Genomic DNA, 25,401 nt, shown 5'->3' on the forward strand with positions numbered 1-25,401 from the left:
AATGGACAACAGATATATGAACAATGCTCAACATTGCTAATTATTAGGGAAACGCACATTAAAACCATAAGGTGATATCATCTCATACTTGTCAGATAACTTTTTTTCAAAAAGATGAAAGGTAAGTGTCAGCCAGGATGTGGAGAAAAGGAACCCTTGTACGCTATTGGCAGGAATATAAGTTACAACAGCCATTATGGAAAACACCATGGAGGGTCTTCAAAAACTAAAAATGGAATTGCCATATGATGTAGCAATCTCATTTCTAGATATTTACCCAAAAGATTTGAAATCAACTTGTTAAAAAGATGTCTGCACTTCCATGCTCATTGTAGTACTATTCACAATAGCCAAGACACGGAATCAATCTAAGTGTTCATCAACAGATTCAATGGAATACTATTCAGCCTTAAAAAAGAAGGAAACTTTGTCATTTATGATGGAATCACAGAACATTATGCTAAGTGAAATGAGTTGGGCACATAAAGACAAATATTGCATGCACTCACTTATATGTGAAATATAAAATAAACTCATAGGAGCAGAAGGTAGAATGGTGGTTACAGAGACTGGGGGAGTGGGAAGAATGGAAAGATGATGGTTGCTATGGTTTGAATGTCTCCTCCAAAACTCATGCTGAAACTTAATCCCCAGTGTGACAATATGATAAGTGGGACCTTTAAGGGGGGACCGAATAGGGCTTTGCATTGATGAATTAATGGGTTAATAGATTAATAGGTCATCACAGAGGGGGAACTTATAGCTTTATAAAAAGAGGAGGAGGGCCTGAGCTGGCACATTAACACCTTCGCACCCTTGCCATGTAATTCCCTGTGCTACCTCAGGACTCTGCCTGCAGTCTCACCAGCAAGAAGGCTCCCACCAGACGCGTCCCCTTGACCTGAGACCGCTCAGCCTCCTTACCTATGAAAAATAAATTCCTTTTCTTTATAAATTACCCAACTTCAAGTATTCTGTTAAAAGCAACAGAAAACAGACTAAGACAATGGTCGAAAGGTAGAAAATGTCAGTTTAAAAGGAAAAACACATTTTTTCTTTTTTGAATTCTATTGCACAGTGTAGTGGCTATAGTTAATAACAGAGAACTGTGCATTTCAAAATTGCTGAGTAGACTTCAAATGTTCTCACCACAAAAAATGTTAAATGTTTGAGATAACGGATACGTTAACTAGCTTGATTTAATTATTCCACACTGTATTCATAAGTTATAACACCACTTCTTAACCCATAAATGTATTCAATTATGAATGTCAATTTATAATAAAAAGTAACACAATTGTAAAACATAAAAAAAGAAAAGAAAGATATTTTTATTCAGTTTCTCAAGCCAGCTCTGTGGGATTCACCCCTGATAGCTTCTTCTTTACCCCTCACATCTCACAAGGGCACCAATCTGCCAAATTCTTCCTTCTAAATAGTCCTTGAATCTGTGTGCTCTCCCCACCGCCACCAGGATGCACCCAGTGGCCTCCTAACCGGTCTCCTCATTTCCATGTTTGCCTGCCTTCATCCTAATTTATTCTTCACTTGGCAGCCAGAAAACATTTTTTAAAAGACTTAAATTGTGTCACTCTCCTCTTTAAAAGCCTTACTGGCTTTCTATTTTCCTATGAAGCAAAGCTGCAAACTCGTTCTCAACAAGGACTCACCAGCCCACGAATATATTGCCTCTTCAGGCTTCTCTCTCCCACTCTCAGTGCTAAGGGCACCGGGTCTTCTTCATTCCTGCCTTAGGTTTTTTGCACCCTCTGCCTGAATGTTTTCCCTTGCTCTTCTTTCCCTTCCACTCATCTCCACTCAGACTACTGTATTTTCCTCAGTAATTCTCTCTGATTTAAAGCAACTAACCCAATTCAAAATTGTGCATATATTTGTTTGCTTGTTTAATTTTTGCTTAATGCCTGTCTCCCCCATTCAAATGTAAATTTTATGAGGCCAGAGAGTTATAACTATTTTGTTCACCAAGATTAATCCAATCATAGATTTGGTACATAATAGACCTTTGAATATTTATGGAATGCATGAAAAGGAAACATTTCCTAAACCTTAGTCACTGAATATCATTCGATGATTTAGCCAAAGCTATGTACCACCTGTACTAAACACCTAATCATTTTCTCTAAGCTGACTATAAATCAAGTCTAAAAAATAATGTAGCTCTCCCCAAGCACAGTGTTGGGGAAGTTGCAGGTTAGTAGTCTAATCTTATTTTTTAATGCACATTGAAATAAATGCATATGTTATAAAACAAACATTTTTATCCATTATATACAATTTTCTTGTGGGAAATAAATGAGCAAGAACTTTTTAATGAATGAGAATTTCCTTCTGCTGGGTGTAAAGCAAACTCTGCACTATTAGGAAAACTGACACCGATTCCACTGGTGACTGAACAAATCACTTAAGTTTCTGGGTTTCCATTTCTTCATTCGCACTATGAAGACTAATTTTAGCTGTTCTTCCCAGTTCACAGGAAGATTTTCTTGTCTTTTTTTTCTTAGCACACAGAAAATGATTCGGTTCCAATGCATCTTTTTTTTTTCTTTTTTAGCCACATGAAGATTTAATAAGTGGTTGTGAAAATCATCTTTTTACATAAATATGAGATTTTATTTTCAAAATCATTCAGTTTAGAAATGGCTACTACTGCTATTTGTTTCTTAGGATGTTCAGTCATATTGACCCCTTACATGACATAACAAAGAAGAATGTTATGTCAGTCTCCATCACGGCCATGAGGAATTGTAAAATGGGACAGTGCAAACACCCTTTGGTATATATGAAGTACTTAGCACACAAGACTTGGAATACATGTGTTCAGTAAGGGGTAACTTGTACTATCACCATATGTAATTGTCGATTTTTCACAGTTTTAAATTCAGAAATAGAATGATACAGTCCTCCTGATTCCTTCCTCAGCTCCTCTCCAAAACTGGTGCCTGTAGAGTGCAGGGTGTGAAGAGGTTTCAGAAATCACCCCAGCCCAGACCCGGAGGAGAAGCTGTGGTGACTTCTCTCCATTAGCTGAACCTCAGTTTGTTCTTCTGGTTGGCCCTCCACTGATTTCTGTGTCCTGGAATTCTTGATGAGATTCCTGCCTTGCCCACTGCCTGCAGGTCCTAGCTAGCAACCCAGTCCTTGCGTGGCGTGGGCTTCCTGCTGTAGGATCCCAGGCTCCGCTGTATCACCACCGCACCTCCCTCTGTCTACCTCCCCTCTCCTGGACTCTAACTATTTGCCGCATGGGCTTGGCCAGCTGCCTGTGTCCCAGGGTGGAAGAGAGCTGGGGCATGATTTGGATTGTTCCCGAATGCCTTTACTTGAGTTCTGCTTTTCTTTGAAAATAGAACTCCAGGTTTCTGATCTGGGAGGCAAACATATTCACACCCTGGGAGTCCATTCCTAAAGCAATGGAGCCCTGACCTTCTGCCCCTCAGACTAGCCTGAACTTGACTTTCTCTGCTGGGCTTCTCTGGCGCCCTCCAGAAATGTGGAGGCCCAGGGCTGTTAACACATCTGACTGCTCTCTTCCCCATCTTGACAAAAGTCATTCATTTGCAACTTTTCAGAGCCCTTTCTAACTGTTTCTAGCACGGCTATTTCTCTTCTTCTTTCCTTCTTCGGGTTAGAAATGGCTCCAAACCCCCAGATTTTGGCACCAGAACTCCTGGATTGTTTTTATAGTCCCAACGTAGTACTTCTTTGTTACGGCTTGATAGTCCTACATTTTGTTCCAAGTCTCATTATTTTACATTTATAAATATCAGGTTGTATTAATTGGTTCCAGCTTTAAAAATGTTCCATCAGGGGTTATTTCTGCTATTTTGATAGTGGTTTCTAAACGTGGAGCGCCAAGGCCCTGATGTGGGCCACGTTCCGTAGGCATCCCTGAAGGACTGATGTGGAACGGAAAGATCCGCAGATTCTGAGTCTCGCTGTATTCTTTGAAGACTGCACTGGCCATAATAGCTTCAAAGAATTTCAACAAGTTCCTAAGACATGACCTTCCCTTTCCGAAAATCACGTCGGCCAGGCTTGCCTTAATCAAGCTGTGCTTTTCTAAGCATCCTTTCACTTGATCTCCTGCAGCAGTTTTTAATACTTTCCCTACAAGTGAAGTTAAACTAACTGGCCTGTAATTTCCTGGTGTGTCCCTAAGCTCTATGAAATAACGGCATTAGGTTGGCTAGCTTCCAATTCTTCCAGAATTTTTTTGTTTTGTTTTAAAACGCAGGATTGAAAAGGCCAGAGAATGCTTCCTGTCCCTCTTTTCCCTCGTTTCTTCCATGACATACTGCTCTCTGTGTTCCCAATAGAGCTGCCATTTTAATAACTTCAAACCTTTTCAATGTTTTTACATATTATTTGTACCTATCTCTGAAGCATGAGTTTTCCATTTTTCATTTTGACAAGGGCCACCCCCAAAATAAAGGCTTACGATTCTATTGAATTGACTATTAATTCAAGGCACGGTTTAAAAAATGAGTTTCATATCAGGAATCTGGAAAACAGTGGCAAACTAGATTATAATTAAGCCCATGTCCTTACTTGTGAATCATTAATAAATACATGTTGGAAAAGACCTGAGAAAAATGTCTATACATCCAGAAAATAAAAGTCAAAAAATGGAACTATTGCATCTGGGCTTACTAATCTGATGCACTAGCATAGTGTCTTAAAAGTATGGTGAAATGAATTAGATCTGAAGACCTAATTTACATCCTACATTTTATTAAACTGCATTTGGTCCATTATTTTCAAATCTAATATCAGAAAAATCTTTCCACATTTGGTGGTCTCCCAGTTGCAACAGAAAGGCCCATAGAAATATTTTAAGATATATTTATTGAAAAGAAAAGTTATTTTAAAAATTATTTCTTAAAAATATGAGAACTTCTTTTATCCATAGGAGCAAAGAAGAAAATTAATAATTATTTACATTGATACAAGTGTATCACATCATAAAATGTTTAGGATAATTCAAGTTCTTTATTGTATAGAAACTTGGAAAATTGTTTTGAAATAAATGAGCCATCAACTAGAGCATAAAAACCTTTATTCTGTATAGAAAATTTTTGTTTCAGTAAGCTTTTCATTTTCCTTTTTTACTTTGTGGTGACCTAATGAGTCTTTTATAAATAAGTCACAGGCACATAACTCACAGCCCATTTGTGTGGATGAAGGCTCCTTTCCAGGTAGGCAGGTATGGTGATCACCGTCATGAAATGAAAGGAAACATGAAGCGGAGTTTACAGACTTTCAGAATGGTTAGTTCTGATTTGGGATAAATTGGTGAGTAAACCCCTATCGACTGGTAGCTTTTTCTTTCTGATTTACCAAAGCGATAACGTCAGATGTGAAATTTGCACATTTATCCTACCGAGTTCACTTCCTGTGCATCAGATGTAGTCATAAGTGGGAGAATCTTTGCGTTTACGGTACACACAGAACTCTCTCACTGAGAACACTACAGTTGGTTTTGAATGCCCACTGATATTTTCCTTTTTAATTTTGGTCAGGACTGAGTATACCTGCAAATACACAGGTCAGATTTTCCATGTGAGCTTTAAAGCATACACATACACAGAAAATTATCTGTGCATAGGTAGCAAGTATACTTAAGTTCAGGCATAAGTCTAAAGCACGTACTTTTTCCAGTGTTTGAAATGTTTCCTTATAGATTTCCATCTTTAGGATTTTAAAGTTGCAATTAAAATATGTGCAAGATTCATCTTTCCTGTTGAGCATGTATTATACCATACAACCTCAAATTTAGTACACATTCATTCAGTCTTCTCCCATTCCGACGGCTTTGCTTGAGCTATTCCCTTTTCTTCCATACTTGAATGTCAAGATCTACCCATCCAAGGGTAGACAGCTTTGAGACTGAAAGGTTACTGGGAGAATGAGAGCGAAAGATTACTCAGTTGGTGATAAAGTAGAAAAACTTGGTGCTATAGATTTATCTTCGGTTAAATCCAAATTCTTTGTTTTGCTTGGGAACAGACTTTCTACCTTCTCTATGCCTCCATTTCCCCATTCATACAATGGGGATTTTTAATTTCCTTTTAGAATTGTGATGTGGGCTAACTGATGTAATATATGTAAAAGATCAAAATTATAAGGTCCTTTCCTTTCCTTTCAAATGCCAACATTTCCACAAAAATGTCTCTGGGTCTCACCCCTCCCTGCTAATGATAATCATCCACCCCAGCTAATGATAATCTCATCTTCCTTTGAATTCTTATATGCTTTACCTGTCCCTTAAGAACTTCACTGACTATTCTCTGCATTGTGTTATTCATTGACTCAGCAACTATTTATTGAATGCCTACCGTGTGCCAGGCTTATGTCCATATATATGTAGTTTTTTTGTTTTCCCTCTAGCTGGCCCTTACGCTTCTTGAGGTTAGAGTCTTTATAATATTAATATTCCTTCCTCTCTCTTCATTGACTAGTAGTGCCTGGCACTAGGGCTTGAACAAGAATATATTTGTTAATAATTAGTAAAACTGGCTACTATATAATGCAAGCAATAAGTGTATATTTATTTTCAAATGTGTCCATATCCTCATATAAGATTACATGTGGAAAATGGTGCTTATATGCCAGTGCGTGGGATCATCCTCATCCTCATTATTAAATAATAATAATGAGGATGAGGATGATCATAAAGTAACAGCCAACATTCCTGGGAACATAAACAAAGAAGAATATTCTGTTCTTATTCCCACATGAGTTCTTGGAGTAGTTTCTACTAGAGCAAAAGACGGTTTCCAAAAAGAGAATGTGAATGAACACATGAGCTGCAGCTACATCTCTATGGAATCACATTAGCACAAATCTAAGCAGTTTTTCTAAGAACTCTGGTTTATAAATAAAGACTCTCACATATACAATGCCATGACTAGATGAAATTCTAAGGTTTCAGGGGGAATTACACAATTTCAAAATGAGGCTGTGTGTACACAACACCAAGCCATCCAAATGAAAACTTGAGCAAATCAGTCAGGAATGTGGTCTTTGCTAGCCCAGACACTGGAAATGTGTCATGTGGTTCTGACGCTATTTTCCTCCTCATGGATGAAGTGCACTATAGTGAAGTCTCACTTTAATTCGCTGCTTCTAATCAACCACAGGCTAGGAAACCAGAACGCCAAACTGGTTAAGATTGTGTTAAAATAAGAATAGCCAGGCTCTGATTTAAGGCTTCCGAGAGTGCCCTATAAGCAGAAGTGAACATAGGTGTTTACATGCACGGCTGTTATATTTTGAGTTCCTTATCTCCAAATTTGAGGTTTCTAAGAATCTGCCATGTAACATAAACAATCTGTTAGACTGTCTCTTCTCCCGCACTGCAGTTTCCTTGGAGTAATGGGATGTAGTAAGACTTTTGCTCCCCAGGAGCTTACCTCTGTCAAGTGTCCTAGTTGCTAGAGACCACGCCAGATTCTAAACAGAAATAGATGACATGAGCACGCTGTCCACATGTCTCAAACGTCCAGAAGTCCCAAGAGGCTTTCTGGGCCTCTTCCACGCCTGCCACTCACAACTACCCTGCAGCTCTGCAGGCGTTGCCAGTGACTTTTCAAATCACTTGGGATGAGTGCTTGAACAGGTCCTGAGTGTGAAGGGACTGAGATGGAAAGTATGCCCCTCTTCTCCAGATGCGCGACCTGTCCTTGGCTGATGCTGACCAGGAGTCTGACTTTGTTTTATGGACTTTCTCATTTTTTGCTTCAGCGACTGGCATTAATGAATATCTGGTGCACCTCGAATCCAGTCTCCATGGCACTCCACCTACCTTCTCGTTTCTTCTGGAACTATTCAGAAGAGGACATGTGAGCGAGTGTGGGAGGCTTATTGCCCAAATGCTCCACTGGAAGAATGTGGTGGAGCCAGATGTGAAATGGACCTCCCCGAGGGGAGAATATGCAACCAAGAGTCGCAGCACATATTGGAGAGGGATGGCTTTCTAACTTAACTCTCAGTTTGTAATTTTGTGCTACCCCACATCCAAGTCAGAATGCCTGCCCGGACTAGACATCAAAACTGGCCTGCTATCATTTCTGATTTTTACTGAGTATCTGTGAAGAAGAAAGGATCTTTTGTGGGGTTAATTGATCCCAGGCCCGAGAATTGGATGTGGATTTCTATGGCCACTTCAGAAGAAAAATTCCAGTATTTTAAATCCAGGTATCACACAATGTTTCAACTGCAGCACACATACAGTCAGAACATTATGAAAAGGAGACAAAACATATTATTTGACTGCGAAAGCACAGATAAGTTAGCCAGGATGGTGAGCACAGTGTAGCAAGAGTTAATGCTATAAAATTCACAGCACTGTCTATTGTGAATAAATCCAGTGAAACTTGTTCAGATAGTACTCAAGCAATACTAAATAGACCACATGTAATCACCCAAGACCTGAGACACATAAAAACCTTATTAGTCATCGCTGAAATAAAGTGCAAACAAGTTCGTCTTAGAAAGATCCAAGACTCTTTATGTTGAGGTCGGCTGCACCATAAAACAGTGCCTGACAAATTTTAAGTGATATTCTAATTAATCACTGGATTTTGATAGTTTCTTGAAAGCTGTATGTTAGATATTAACAAGGCAGGGTGAGAGGAAATCCCCTCATACGGAGAATGAGTCCTACGTCCTTTGCACAAGCCCACTGGGTCAGCCTGGCTAGACTTTATACCAAGCAGCTGCTGGAAATGGAACGGACCGTGAATCCAAAGAGTATCATTATTTTCATATTGATTACAGTGGGATGTAAAACGTGCATCAAGTTCACGAACTGATGGAAAGTCGTTCCAGCTGGGCCTCTGTCTCATACAAGAAACACTTTCTGGTGCATTTTTACATTGTTTCTTTGGTAAAACCAACACTTTGTAATATGCTGATAATACCACTCTCCTTAATACTATCACATACTCAGCAACTATCATGAGAAAGTATGACCCAAACTTTGGGTGTAGATAAGTTTCTGAGGTATAGTTTTCAATTATTTCCATTAGATGCAGCAATGGTACAAGCCATCTAGGGCAATTTTATGTATAAAGGGAAATTTTGTTTAAAAGGAGGCAGATTTTTTTCGTGTTCACCATCAGGAACAAATATCTCTAATAAGGAGCAGGCGTTTATTTTCAAAGAATGAATTAAATTTAAAAATGGCTATCGCATTATTACCTTAATTCTTGTTTCTAAAAACACAAAAATCTCTTTTATAAACGCTTTCACTTACCTCATAATATAAAGGTGCACTACCGCCTACAGATTTTTTTGCCTTTTTAGATGAAGCAGATCCAAGTGTATTTACTTCATTAATCTGTAAGAAAATTATAATAAGCCTTATTTGAGGAATACTTAGATATATGTAACTTTCAAATATCTAGGTGACCTGAGGGGTTGGGAACCTGGCAAGAAAGAGGTGCACATGAATTAGGTAAAATATTTATAGTCACTTTGGCAAGTTGTGGCAGGTCTTTTCTCCTCCGACCTCTGACAGCTATGATTCTCTGTAGCCTTCATTTCCCAATTAGTCATGTACCTCCCAGGAGTCTTAAATAGTCTAGTATTTTATAATTATTTAACTTTTATTAAATATTTTCTCACTGAACCTAGCAGGGTGCCTGGTATGACCTCAGAAATCTTTGCCAAAGAAATGCACATTGAATGAACAAAATTAATGAACAAAAATAAATTCTTTCAGATTGAAAAACTCAAATTTATTCTAGCTAGTTACTTAAAATAATCCATCAAAATTTACAAAACAGCCCAAGAATATGATAGTTTATTTTAAATTCTATTCTATTATTTTAAGTAAAAAAGTCTTCAGGGGACTTTGAGGTAGGAATGGACAGGTACCTGCTGGAGAATGTCTTGCCACGATACCATACTGAAGAGTTTACGCTGGGGGACCTGGACAGCCAGGGTAAGGGCTCGGATGAGAAGATCATCTTGAATCTGATTCCCAACCACAAAAGCAATGGAGGCCTTCCAATCGTTCTATTAAAAATCAGACAGAATTAGATTTAAAATATTCCTGAATACGTCATTTTGTGTCAGACGTTTCCACTGAGAAACAGAATAATTTTCCTGCAAACTTTAAAGACAGAGGTGACCTTGTAACGTATGTGATTCTCTGAAGCAGTTGCAAGGCGGCAGTATTGTGCCACGTTTCATGCAACTTGACCAAAACACAATTTGCTTGAGAAACAATTTTGAGGAAGACAATTTTTAAAAACGACACTTTACCTAGAATGCTGTCCAAGAATAATCCTGTGTTGGAAAACAATCGACCATTCCTATGTCACAAATATACATTAAGATGCAATCTCAAAAACCAGGAATCTTTATTTTTCCCCCTGGTATATTCTAAAACTCTAAATAGTGATAGGAACACAGAAAAAGCTGAAAAAATTGTTAAATGTTGGGTCATGTTGGATGAGCTGCCAAATGAGAACTGAACCGTATCTTTTTCTCTTAGTGTAATACAAGAATCTCATTGCTAATTCACAAGTGAGTCCTTTCCACTCCCAGGAAATGGGTGAAAATATTACACTTGGACATGATATTTTGCATCACATAGTTAAAAAAAATAAGTTACTAACGAATTACATTCCCTACTTTTTTCTCTTTGTTTACCGTAATTATAATTTCTGTTGGGACATTAAGAGCGGCTGTCACCAGATAACCACACACTACCCACTGTGAGCTGCTGAGGAAGGAGCTACTCATGCAAATCAGGATTCCTGCTTTTGAACACTAACGATCTTAGGCGGAGAGGACACAAATAAACATGATGAAGACATCAGAAAAGAGAGAATAATAAGGGAGGGCACTCTAGTCTTGTGACCTCTCTGGGCCTTAGTTTCCCCATTCGTAAAATAAAGGGCTTGACAGGTCAATATCTAAGCATCTCCCTAGCTCCTCTCTAGAGATCTGATTCAAATATAGTAAAACAGTCTCCTGGTGGATACCAAAACAATGTCTAAGGTTTGAAAAGGTCACACAGGTTTAGTAAAATGTATCATTTTATGTGGTTCCTCTGGTTTCTGCCCAGTTTATAATCAGGTTGATGACAGAACTAGGGTATCGGTGGGAGAAAATACTTAAGTGTAAATCCTTTCTTACCATCAAAGAGTGATTATCCTTAAATTCTTATTTTCCTCCATGGAAATCTATTAACTACCTAACAAGACGCATCCAATTCTCAAGGCTATCACCAAACCAAAAAACACATGTAAAAGCATAAAAATTAATTTATATTTTACTAAGTTTGTAATTTATATTTTACTATTTTGCAAACTGTGTGTGTGCATGCACGGATGCAGGTAGGTGTGACTTTGTGTGGTTTTCTCTGTTTCAACGAGTTGAAAGCATTCTTTTTGTCTCTAAATTCACCAGAGGAAGACTGACCATTTGTTTTTTATAAAACATTCTGATTCTTAAAAGTAGGTATGATATTTATAATGTATTCTTTAGAAAAAAAAATCTATGATCACAAAATGACCTTTCCTGAGTATGATGCCTTGTTTTTCCTCATCTGCTTCCTCGGTCAAAGCTGCAACTGTAGGCATTATTAAAGGGAAAAATGCCTTTCATTCCCCAACAAAGCTCACCAGCTCCAGGACGGGCAACACCTCGAAGTTCCTGACTTCACCTTCCAAGACTGAAGATTCTAATCCACTGCAGATTTCCTTGCCAATATTCGAAAGTTGATGGTGACAAGAAAAGGCTGTCTTTCTGCCCTTTGGGGGCAATTGAGAGAGTCCATCACCTGTCTACCCATTACTATTTGGTGTCAGGTCAGGTGTTGGCTATTTGGACCAGAAACAAAGAAGGGGGGAGGGGGAGGAGGGAACTGACGATCACCGTGATTCTGCCATGTGTCAGGCATATGTGACCTCATCGAATCCCTAAGTCACCCTACAAAATAGTTTCACTATTATCTTACAGATGGAAAAACAAAGGTCCAAAAAAGTTAAATGGCTTGTTCAAGGTCATTTTGGCAGAACCTCATGGAGACCATGGACATTGCTTGCAACTTTATGATCATTTTATAACAGTTTTGGGAATACGTCTTTGGGCCCAGAATGTCTATCTATAATCGTTAAATTACACCTAATGGGCTACCCTGGCCATAATAAAACTAATAGGCAAAGATTTATCTCACATGTATACATGTGCATAGAGCCTTCAAAAAGATTATGTATTAAATCCTTAAAACATCATATGATTGCTTTTTAAAAAAATAATAATTTTACAAAGGATCCAAGAGGTTAAAAAATTTCCCAAGTTTCTTTCTCTCAACTGCAACACTCTTGTTCCTTTGCTCCAGGAAACATCTTGACATAAAATCGTTCCTCCAAGTCATGGCACTAGACTGAAACCTCTGGGTTTCTGAAGTCACTCTGAGACAGTCTGCCCAGGTGACAGCAGGTTCAGATTTGTTTAGAGCTCTCCATAAGAGCTGGGGGTCCGGGCCACGTCTCTCCTCTGTCCCCATTACCCATCTACGCTCTCTTGCCCACCAAACGTGTGCTTTAAAATTGGATCTATGTGGCAAAATGGAACTCAGCACTGTGTCAGAGTTTTGATCTAGCGTCTAATCACTTGGCCAGAACCTGAGGAAGCATGACAGGGACCAGGCAGACAGTAATAATATAGAGAATGCCCACAGAGAAGGATGCACTCATTGTGAGCTGCAGCAGGGGGCAGTGAGATGCTAGCAAATATGCAATATTCGACTGCGGAAGAACAAGTCATTTCCCCATAGCTAATTGGACAGAACAGCTAAATAAGCAATTATTTGCAAATGCAATTTCTGAGTCTTCCTCTTACTATTCCAGGGTAACCAGAGATTCCAAACTTCCACCAACTGGCAGCATTTTTAGAAAGAAAAAACTTGAAAAAAATCAGACACAGATTAGATTTGGCAAAATACAATCAAAAACACCCCTCTAAGTGTATCCTATCCCAACATGCAGTTAAATGAAGTCCTTAAATTTAAGTTCACAGGAAAGCAAGAGAAATTTAGTATGGAGAAAGCCAGGGTAGAGCACTGTGGGCAAATGAAAGTACAGTGTGTGCAACCCAATTGCCCACCGGCTACTAACTACACCCAAACTTCTTAAACTATCTTAAACTTAAAATTTTTAAGATAGTTTAAGAAATGTGGGTGTAATTAGTGGCATGAGCTGAGAGAAAGAAAAGATTAATAATTTCAGAAAAGCTACACTAGATACATCCAATAGTGGAGGAAGAGGGTCTAGGTCTGTCACACCAAAAGCACCTTAGGAAATCAAGTCGACTCTCTATGACCTGGAGGCATGTATTGTACGTGATCATTGCTGAGTCCCGCCCTTCCTAGTGATTGATAAAGCCGTTCAAAGGATGGGAATGAAGTCATGTATGGACACAATCCATTTCCTTTTATTTACTTTACCAGGCTCACCTAATTCGAGGCCTAGCAGGAGGGCTTCTTAACCCAGACACTTACACAGTAGTCTCCTAAGGCAAGAAAGTATTCATGTAAATGCAGAGAAACTGGCTGTCTCACAGAAGCCTACTGTCCCAGAGACACAGGGTAAATTTACAACTGTTTTTCTTTCATGTATTGCAAATTCTCCAAATTTTACTTAGGTATTTCATATTCTTAATTGCAAAAGCCTTTTCAAAAGCAAGTGAAAGGTAGCTTTTGGACAATTGGATTGTAATTGCTTCCCTCTATTAGCACAAGTAATCAGCTAACAGAGGGAAAGACAAGGGCAGGACTTGTAAGCTCTCTTCTGCTGCCTTTGCTGTTATGACAGGGGGCCTGTGTCCCTAAAGGACTCGAGAAGAGAGTCTCATAGTCCTCTACCCAGAAGGGAACAGGGCCTGATGAGGTCTATGAACCAGTAGTGGCCAGCACCCTTGTTAGGAGAAGCTGTCTAAATGCCCCAGGTAAAATCAGTGCAACATTCAAAATGTCAGGTTTTATGAAGAGCTAGTTAACACTGTGTGAATATGCAAACCTGTGCTTTATGTCAATACGCTGATGAAACGATAACCTTTTTGTTAAGTAGATTTACTGCCAAATGGACAGAGATTTGTGAATGTCTTTCTCATACCAGATTTTTTCTTCAAAAAGAGTCTTGGATCTGCATCAGAAGGAGTGTTGGTATGGGCTTTCGGCCAGCAGAAGAAATATTTTTATTACATAGAACTGGCTGCTACAATCATATTTGTGTGACTCTAACTGTAAAATAGGCTGAAAATATAGGTTAAAAATGGGCATATGTTATTACATAACAAACACGAATACTATTAATGACCATGGTATACACTAATCTAACTCTTTACTGTACTTATTATTATAGACCCTAATTATATGTATCTCACAGTTTATGACAAGTGCTATAGTTTGACTGAATCATACTGCTGAAGTAATCCTTATTTAGGAATTGGACCACACGACTGCCATATTTTCTCATCTAGACTGTAAACTCCTTAGGTCAGAAATCATGTTTTCTATGCTTTCGCCCGTTGTGGTGCCTGGCAGTGAATGGGAAACAGCAGGGTTCTATACGTAAATATCTGTTGGTGGATATTTTAAAGCAAGCGGGAGTACATTTGGATCCTGAGAGGGTTTTGACCCTCGAATCATAAAATGCTAGAATGTAGCATGTCAGGAAACTGCAGGGTATATAGTCCATGGCCCTGGAGTCCTTTAGGAAGAGAACACACTATATCTGATCTAATATGGCCCACACCAGGGGTCAGTGACAATGGATTGGGCGATTGGGCCTTGTGGCCATTCCTCGGCTTAGATGCATTTCCCAGGAGTGACTTAGACATGCAACCAGATGGTAGGGGAAGGAGGATGCTCCTCCAGAGAGAAGAAAACAGTCAAAGACCCACATCCAAATGTGCATCACCTATAAAACCATTCCTCCCCTCTCTCTCCTTCCTGCTTTCTCCCATCTCCTATCAGAAGGTACCTTGATGGCCTGATCCCTCTTCCCTTCCCTACCTACTATCTATAGGCTGCAAGTTCTGTGGTTTCTTTTTTTTCAGGGTGCCTTAGAAATTCTTATAAGTTTGATTTCTGGTAGAAGAATATCAGGGTGGAGTGGAGAGAGAAGAGAGGCTGAGTGAAGCAGCACACAGTGCGTGCGGTCCTGGTCCGTAATCTGGGAGAGGGCTGTAACCTGACATCTGCCCCTTGCAGCAATGACTGCTTGATTCAGCCTCATCTTGACCTCTGCCTAGGGATGTGCTGAAGCCAATTGCTCATGGGTCTTCCCAACTCTCTTCAGTAAAACTGCCTTAATAATTGGAATACAGTAGGAATATTTAAACTAAGGCGACGGCAAACACTCTAAATCGGAGATTTCCACGTGGAGAACAGGTTACTAAACATCTACCAGCATATCATAGCTTCCATCCCAGGAAGAGCTGCATGTCTAAGACTGACTTACATATGATTTTTATTGGGAAGACCAAAGCTGTCTCTGAGAAAATATTAAGGAGAGCAAAACAGATTTTACTCCCTCTCTTGCACACGAACCCCACCCCCATCCCAAATACACACTCTGCAGCAATGTCTGCTGATGTTGGTTCAGGTGTGACCTAGTCTTAAGTCCTATCCTTCAAAATGGGCTCTATGAAAAGCAAGTATAGAGACCACTGAGAGGAGCAGGGTCAACCCACTCAAGGGCTCTCCTTTCCTCCTGACCGTTTCCCTACTTCCCCACTCAGGCATCTGCACGTGGGGGTCAATGACCTGGGAGATACCTGAGCATACCTTGCCCACAAGTGACTGAATTCCTTCACACTGTGGTGGCCCCTTGAAGAAGCATGGGTTATTGTGTCACAGTAATTAAGAGCCGGGTCTGGATTCACTGAGCCCCGATTTGAACATCCATGAACAAGCTGTGTGTCCCAGGGCAAGTTACTTCTCTATGCCTCATGCATAATGAAGATAATGACAGTAGCTGACTGTTGGGATTGTTGTGAAGACTGAATGAGAAAACCTATAGAAAGCCCTTCTCAGCATAGCACCTAGCAATAACCCTTGCCACCCTTAAGGATATTAGTTTGGGGGCTTCTGCTCTTATTGGTCATTAGAATGAACATGGTTAGTCCACGCAAGCTGCTTTAAGTGTGAACTTATGAGAGAGCCAGGGGAAAAAAAATCACAAAAAGGCAAATAAAAGTTTGAACAACAGTTTGTAAAATAATTTTCTCTTTGATAATAATAAACTTGTTAACTGACATGTTTCTAAAATACTCTAGGTCCTTGGAAGAGAGGACCAGAATCGTGAACATATTAGTTTAAAATTCTAAAGGTATGTATAGTAATTTTTCAGAGTCATAGGAGAGAATGTGAGTATGGCATGAGAAATCATCAGGTCATTTTGTGCCCTGTGCAAGTCTGCCAGAGACATGAACCCATCATCAACCACAGACACAAGCCAAACATCAATTAGAGTCAAATGAGAAGATGCTGAGCTTTAGATTTTGTGCACGGGCTATGAAGATGATGACCTCTGAGGTGGCCATACAGACGACTGGGGGAAGAGGACAGTCCCAGGCTGCTTTTCATTAGAGATGTGGATCTGCTTACTTGGCTTACAAAATATGAAAATGAATCAGTTGTTTGCTGGTTGAAATGCAAATATTAATCTGGTCAGGTTTGGGCCTAAAACATGGATGTCATGCAGGGCTAGTTCTTAAAAACAGAGGAAATAAATAGAAGTTTATTTTTGATAGGGAGCCTTAGTGCACCCGTCTCCCCAGATAAGACAGGTTTCCTGGCCTGCCGCTATATTCTGGCTCTGCAGGGCTCATTTCAGACCCTACCAGAATCCACTACCCCCAGACCCTACCAGAATCCACTACCCCCTTCTCCTAGGTATTACCTGCTATTCAGCTCAGAGTCTTTAGAGTTGATCTGAAATATACACACACACACACACACACACACACACACACACACACACGGAAACTTTAGTGCCAGGACCATTTTAAAGTATTTCTTCTAATATCTACATTTTCAAAAAGGAATCCCAGTGACTCCTGAACTAACTCAAAGGGATGCCCTACTAATGGTGGTTATTTCAGGCTGTGAACTGGTCCAGTGGAAAAGGCTCCCCTAGAATTATACCAGAACAGACCCCTAGACGACTTCCTAATTCACCCATGTGCCTCGCGTATAGTAGCATTCAATAAATGTTTCTGGAACTTAGCAGCCAAAACCACACACTAAAGAGAATTTCCACACATGCGTAGCACGGGAGGGCCGACTGAGTATGTGGCATTTTATCAGTCACACTGAGCACTTCGGAAGGACTCATACCTCTGAATCACTCAGAATCTGAATTAGAGAAACAGCTCATTCCTTGGATGTTTAGACAACACTATACATTGCTTATATTCACTGATGAAAAACCAGCATTCTAGAAACAGCTTTACTATGCCTGTATACACTGTCTGGCTGGTTTTCCTGTCTTCATAAATACTAAATGTGATCACTCATGATTGACGTTCTGATGTAGATATGCAGAAGGGTTGGGGTAGGGTCAAATTCTGCCTCTGTGGTTTCTTAGTCAAATGACTTTGGGCTTATCTTTGTGACTCACTTTTCTCATTCAAAATGATGAATCTATCAATACAACTTTCAAAAGACTATTGCAGGACCCAAGAATGAATATACCTAGTATCATTTTGTAAATTTGCTGAGCACCACGTATATGTAAAATATTAATATGTGCAAGGGAAATATTCTAATTTTCTATAGAAAGTTCTGCAAAAATGGATTAAAAGAGGCGACTGCTGCAGTGATTTTGAATTTAGATATATCCTGGGGATCTTCTCTGGACTGTGTAGCCTCTGGCTTGGGCTGTTTGTTTTTCTTTCGTTTTTCACAGTCTTCGGCCCATCCCAGCAATCTAGCACATGAGCTTAATTCGGTTTTGCTCCATGCATTGGAGAGTTTTAAGACAGCTATTAAAGCACCACATGGAAAAGCTTTGCAGGGAATTCTACTCCACAGAGAAACCACAGAACCATTACACACCTTAACTATCTCCCCACCCCCAACAGTGGGCTAAAATTACGGCTCCATTATGTTAGTCCAATCCAACCACTTTTATTGCTCGGAGCAAAATCTGAGGTTCAAAATGAACTTCAGAACATAAAAAGTAGGGCAAACCTCAAAAGGAAACGAGCTTCTTTCGGTTTTCAAACAAATATTACATATCAGAGACATTCTTCTAACAGAAGAGACCAAGAAAAGCCAAGAGGAGTCCTGCTAATTGCTCCAGAAATGTAAAACTGGAATCAGAGGCTCACTCCCCAAAAAGGAGATCTCTTTTCATCATCATCTATTAAAAGCTACAGCCTTTCATCAACTCCTTCCTCAAGCACCAGAACGTCTTTGACCTTGCTTGAGTTCCCTTCAGTGTTGCATCACTATCTTCCACATTAAAAAGTAAGCTATATTTTCAAGGTTTAATGTTAGCTCATTATTTACTCTATCGTAGCCCTTTTGCTTTGTTTTTCCGCCTTCCTTCCTCTATTGTAAATGTCATTTATACATTAGCTTTGTGTATACTTCATGAATGTGTTGTGTCTTGGCAGTATGGTTATCCAAAAGAAACAAAATAACCAACCAATGTTCATTCTCATTCGCCATCCATGCTACACAGCTGTTGCTTGGTTAATTCAATCTCATGGACGACTTTTTCTTTTTCTTTTTTTTTTTTTTAAGACAGAGTTTCGCTCTTGTTACCCAGGCTGGAATGCAATGGCGCGATCTCAGCTCACCGCAACCTCCACCTCCTGGGTTCAGGCAATTCTCCTGCCTCAGCCTCCTGAGTAGCTGGGACTACAGGCACGCGCCACCATGCCCAGCTAATTTTTTGTATTTTTAGTAGAGACAGGGTTTCACCATGTTGACCAGGATGGTCTCGATCTCTTGACCTTGTGATCCACCTGTCTCTGCCTCCCAAAGTGCTGGGATTACAGGCTTGAGCCACCGCGCCCGGCCTATGGACGACTTTTTCTTACAGTGAATGCAAGTATCTTCACTTATCCCTTGTTTACTACAAAGCCATGGACAGAATTTAATTTCAACATCCATCTTGAGTGAAGCATATCCAGGACTACCTCTACTAACACAAGATTGTCCTGGCTACTAACTCTATCTTATTCTTCCCCAATTCAATAAAATGTCCGTCCAAGCATGGGGAATATTCTGGCAGCCAAATTACCTACCTCATAATATTCCTAATGTCTGAGCATGCGTTCTGATTTTTAGGTCTGCAGATATGGTCTTCAAATGACAGGGTGAGAAAGAAGGGTTAGGGAAAGAGGATCCGTGGGGCAGTCCCAGATCTTCTAGAGAGCTAACTTGATATTATGCTGGCAGGGAATGATGGGAGTCTGTCCGACAACTCCCTGGGGGTGTGTCAGAAAAACTATGAGACTGTAACTTGAGCAAGAATAGTGTCAGGGAATCTGTGTACTACCTCAATTCGACAAAAATGAGTAGCAGTTCAGCTCAGCGAGCATTCATTATGTCAGTATGACTAAATGTACGTGATGTCACAAACTAAGGGATACACAAAATGACTGATGGAGTGTGAAAATTAGCAAACAACGCTTGTATCTCGAAATAAATTTCTAGAAACTATTTCTTGTCAGGGCTATTTAACATCGGTGGTCCTGACTGGCTTTAATTGAGGGTCCAGAGCTGATGCTGTGCAGCGATCCTGACTTCTCCAGCTGCCCAGGACACCACAACTGTGCTAGGAAAGTAAAAGGCAGTCAGACCTATCGCAGAGTAAGAAAAATGAGGTAAGACCCCAACAGACAAGCGGAGGGTAAAAGTATTAATCAGGATCAATCAATCCTAGTGGAAGGGTGGATTAAATTGTGCAGGTTGAAGGTGTGTGAAGTAGTTCCTGAGATCTTTCTTCCAAGGATGCTTGTAACTTTCTTTAGAGTTCTATGCAACTATCATTTTTTTTTTCAGGGAAGGGTTTCTTAGGAGGCAAACCAAAAAGACAGGTAGAGGAGAGCTGGGAGGGAAGGTGTCACTGAAGCCAGGGGAGGAAAGGTCCATGTAGAAGGCCACCAGTGACCTTAGCAAGAGCAGCTCTACTTGAGTGAAACTGCTTCCCACCTATTCCCTCACTTGTATAATCCTACACACCCCCATAAATCACATATCTCCTTCATAATATAAACCCCCTTTAAGGACCATGTGACAAAGTGTCCCCAGTCAACGATGAGATAAATTTTAAGCCCTAGATCTGGTTATGGTTCTTAATTTTCTCCAATTACACAGGTACGTGGAGTCTATTTATTGGCTATGTTAGGGCAGTGATTCATTATAATGATTCCTCTCCTATGGATTCCCTAATAGAGTCCTCACAATAGCTCTTTCAATGGTGTAATAAAAAGGAGCACTGGATTTAGTATCAGAAAACCTAATTGTTAGTCCTGATTCCAACCACATGGTCTTGGAAAAACATTTAAGAACTTACAACCTGGACCTTAGCAAAACAATAATACTCAGAGCAGAAAAGCGATTCATTCATTCAGCTAATATTTACTGAGGACTTACAAAAATTGAAATGGGCATGGCACTGGGAATAGGCATAAGGCATAATCACTGCCCTTTAAACAGCACCAGCCCGGGGAGAGAAATACACAAAAAAGGTGAAAAGAGATTACATATAAGAGTATTTCATAGCTATAAAGCACTGTGCCCAGTGCCCGTTTCTATTATCATGCCATTCACCCAAATTTCTTACTAATAATTAATATTTACTACATGGGTACCTACATTGTATGGGCTGCCCTAGAAATGAAGGGGGCAAAGTTGAACAATATGGAGCCCAAATTGTTTCATATTGTATTAACCAATTCTGCAATTTGTTTTTTTTCTCTTTAACATGATGTTTTGAGGTCTATCCACGTTGAGATACACAGATTTAGTTCATTTCTTTTCATTGCTCTCGCCTTATTTACGTTTGCATCCTTTATTCCTAGGGCAGCACATGCAACATAAGTACCCAAATAGTAAACATTAACTATTAGTGAAATCATATAGTAAACAATACTGTATGTTATTCATCAATGTAGATAGGCTAAGAGGATGTGTATTCCATTGATATTAGTGTTTGCTTCTGACACAGGATAGGGGTGAGGACTTGTGTTCTTCGACTTTATTTTTACAGTGTTTACTTTAAAAAAAAACGAATTTTTTGTCAGGATATAAATGTGCTTGTCACATTATCTTTTGGTGCTTTTCTGCATTTAAAAAAATTACTAGAAAAAAAAACAAACTGCCTGCTCTCAAAAGACCAACAGTTTAGTAGAGGAGACAGATACAGAAACACTTATAAGACAAGGTGATATGTGCTATCTTAGAACCCACCTCTCCCTGTGTCTTAGGAAAAGCCTCATGGGCAGAGGTCACTTGAAGAATTAGTGGGATGAATTTTTTGTCCATGCCTGCTTGTCCACTGTCTATCTACAGGGTGACCTCATTCCCACTGCCTGAGAAGAGAAAGGTTTTCCTGCCAAGGTTTTCTATCCTTTTTACATTTTCCATCTCAAAACATCCTTCACTGGCCCCAAGAACTAACCTCTTCTTCTTGCACTGAAGAAAACATTCTGATGCCTTCTTCATTTTACTAGGGCAAATGACCTCTTCTCTAACTGTGTTGCTTCGATTTTCCCATCTCTCCCTCACTGTTTTCAGTCTGCTCCTCTTTCCTCTCTGTCCTACTTCACACATACATAGGCATCTTCACCTAACCCCAGCCTCCCCACTAACCATTTTCCCTTAGGATCTTTTCACTTCATAGGCAAACTCGCCCAAAACTGTCCTACACCTAAAGTTCCCACATTCTGAAAGGCCATAGTGTCCTTAATCCCCACAGTCCCTCTTCCACCTCTTCCCTCTCCACCAGCACCGCTACCATACACCCTATTGAAATTCATTCTGGAATATCACTGACGATGTCCTCATGACCAGATATGGTAATAGGCCTTGCCTATTCTCCCAAGGTGTTTGTAGGTGGGAGACTTGAACTGCGATTTTGTGACCTTCTCTCTGATTTGACTCTCATGACACCACCCTGTTCTCATTCTGCCTTTACTCCTTCGGCTGTTCTTTCTCTGACCATCAGGTTCTTTCTCGTCTTCTGTCCTGTAAACAAAAACCTTTTAGGTATCCCACAGAATTCTGTTCTCTTGGCACACACTACCCATGGATATTTTAACTATCCCATGCAATTGCCTCTGTTCTGACAATTCCCCAGTCTACGTCTCCATCCTTGCAGTGTGAGCTATATAGTCCATATTTCTGACTTCCTGATGAACATCTTTACCTTAATGTTCTTCCATAATCTCAGAGTCAGCATGTCTGAAACTGAGCTCCTCACATCTCTCCATATCGTAACAACGTAACAAAACAATCAGGCAAAAAAACCCTCCCTATCACAAACAATAAAAATTAAGTTTGGACGGGCATGGTGGCTCATGCCTGTAATCCCAATACTTTGGGAGGCCAAGGTGGGTTTATCACCTGAGGTCAGCAGTTCAAGACCAGCCTGGCCAACATGGTGAAATGCTGTCTTTACTAAAAATACAAAAATTAGCCAGGCATGGTGGTGGGCACCTATACTCCCAGCTACTCAGAAGCCTGAGGCAGGAGAATCACTTGAACCCAGGAAGCTGAGGTTACAGTGAGCCGAGATAGCGCCGTTGTACTCCAGCTGGGTGACAAAAGCACAATTCTGTCTCAAAAAAAAAAACCAACAAAAACTAAGTTCCTTTTACTAAATTTGTCAGTCTGAGGTTAGCCATTTCTCCCAGTCATCATAACTTAAAATCCTCTTCCATTCTTCTCTCAAATATGCAATCACGGTTGCCTTCTTCCCAGAGTTTTTTGAATCTGTCTCTTCCTTTTTATTCTCCTCACTATTCTCCTAGTTCTACCTATAACTACTTTGAATCTGGGCTATTAAAAATACCATCTATAGGTTCTGTTTAAGATTCCAGCTACTCTCATCTCCAATCTATTAATTTTTCTAAGACATAAATTTTATCATTCTGTGTCTTCCTTCATATAGAGCCCAAACTCTGAAGTATGGAATTCAAAGCCCTTTACATTCTCTTCCTAAGGTACTTCCAACACCTTATCTTCATTACTTTTCTAAACTCTTACAGCTCTTGGGCAAGTTGCTCTGTGTCAATTCCGGAGGCTGAATTTCATCATACATGTGGGAATACTATTTTTTTGGTTGTTCTGAGGAATAACCATGATTGTGTGTGTAAAGCACACTTTATTGTTAGTTGTTAACTGTGGTATCTCAAACATGTCATATGTTTTCCTCTCAACTCTCTGCCTTGCTCAGCCTGGTCCTTTTATTCACAATGCCGTCCTTCCAGGTGAAAGTCCCGCCTCACCTGTGACTATTTCGCTAAGTGTCTCAGCCCAACAGTGTCCTCTGCTTGCCTATGAAAACTCACTGTCTGTATTACATAAGCAATGCAGTACTTGCACTGTGGTTGTGGCCTTAGAGCACGTCTTGAATGCTAGCGTGGGTCAGCTTCACACGTGTTAAAGCGTACATCATCAGGGTCCTTCTGGGGTGTCTGATTCGGTAAATCTACGGTGGGGCCTAAGGATTTTGATCTCTTACAAGTTCCCAGGTGATGCTGAAACTTCTGGTCCAAGGGGGCCAGAAGTCCCACTCAGGTGCCCCTCTCTCTTGCAGGAGAGAAAGCTGTTTTTCCCTTTCTTTCTTTTGCCGATTAAACCTCTACTCTTAACCTCACTCTGCATGTGTCTGTGTCCTTGATTTCCTTGGCATAAGGCAAAAAACCTTGGGTATTTACCCCAGACAATGACACCACTTCATCAGGAGCTGAAATATGGCCGTAATAAACCATTTTTCACACATTTCCTTAGGTTGGTGCCAAATTCATAGACTATGCATGGCAAGTTAAACAGCAGGCTTTTTTGAGGGTACTTTGACTTTACAGTTACAGTAACAAGTGTAAATTTTTTAAAAATCTTTTTTTTACTCAGCATCCTATTCGATGTGAAGGCAGAGGTGGCTGAACTTAATATTCCTAACCTTAAAGTAGTTTAATGAGAACTCAAATATGTATACATACATGAAGTCATATACATTTTTAGGATCACATGCTTTGTCATTGGTGTTCATATAATTTTGGAAGTTCCCTTGCTATTTCTCCTCAATAAACGCTGCTTGAGAAACGGATACAGTGTCTGTGCCACCCAAAACTGCACATGACAATTATATTTAACAGAAAAAAACACTAAGAACAACACAAAGAATAATGATGGTGAAGGGTGAGGACAAAGGAAAGTCAGGAAACGGAATTTACCCAACCATTTAGAAAGCATTTCACAAGTTTCTGTAAGAAAAATATTGAGTTACCATGGAAGTATAGGAAATGTTTTGCCATGGCTGGAAAACTGGCTTAAAGACAAATGTAAGGTTAACCGGGCACTTTTCCGGACAGAGAAATGTGAATAGTGGGGATCCCTGAAAATCATCCATAGATGGATCTTATTCAACTGTTTTTATACAAGATGTAAAATGAATTGAACAGTGAAACTTAAAAGTACAGGGTTCAGTGCTGGGAGATTTATTTTCTTGTCATTTTGTCGATTTTTTTCCCTAAAATTGCAGGCTGAAACTCCACACCTTTTGCATGTCACCACCTTGGAACCAACTTTATGTAAATACTTACCATTGAAGCCATTTTTCTCGGTAGTCAATGGTACCGTTGGAGCTACTGCAGGTGCTATTCTGTCTGCCCCACCAGATCAACAAAAACCTTTCACCATCTTCAGCATCATAAAATTTTGCATGGTAAGTATTAACTTTTTTGCAGGTCAAAAACTTTTACATAAAATATTTAGAGCTTTATTAATAGTGATTAAAACTTCACTGCATTGATTGATATATATTTTAATATATCAGTTATTTATATATTTTTAATATATAAAATATTCTATGTAAAAGTTAAAAATTTTACATAAAATATTCAAACCTTTATTAATAGTGATTAAAATTTCACTGTATCAATTTATATATTTTCCAAAAGGTTTGCTTTCTCATTTCATAGACAAAGGCTTTGACTAAGCCAGGACCATAAATCTATATTGCAATGCTGCATCTGTATAGATGTTACTTTTTGAGGCTCAACTAAGTATTTCATGTCTCACAGTACTCACTATATTTAACTACATAATATATTATGTTGAAAGTTCTGATGATATGCTCCGAAATGTCTTCTAATTACTTTATTGATATAATTTGATAA

The 25,401-nt window shown here is 39.6% G+C and overlaps 1 protein-coding gene across 6 annotated transcripts in view; it reads right to left on the reverse strand.

The window, feature by feature from the left end:
• Positions 1-25,401, reverse strand: part of SPAG17 (sperm associated antigen 17) — a 275,909-nt gene that overhangs the window by 199,500 nt on the left and 51,008 nt on the right. For all 6 annotated transcript variants that reach the window (XM_035252595.3, XM_009001977.4, XM_009001979.4 and 3 more), the window contains exons 2-3: positions 9,901-10,041; positions 9,278-9,361 (exon numbers count right to left, since the gene is read on the reverse strand). In XM_035252595.3, the coding sequence (XP_035108486.3) occupies positions 9,278-9,361; positions 9,901-9,930 (114 nt within the window). In that variant the 5' untranslated portion in view covers positions 9,931-10,041. The remainder of the gene's footprint in view (positions 1-9,277; positions 9,362-9,900; positions 10,042-25,401) is intronic.

This window comes from Callithrix jacchus, chromosome 7, assembly GCF_049354715.1.
Source record: "Callithrix jacchus isolate 240 chromosome 7, calJac240_pri, whole genome shotgun sequence".
In the NCBI taxonomy this organism is placed as follows: Eukaryota; Metazoa; Chordata; class Mammalia; order Primates; family Cebidae; genus Callithrix; species Callithrix jacchus.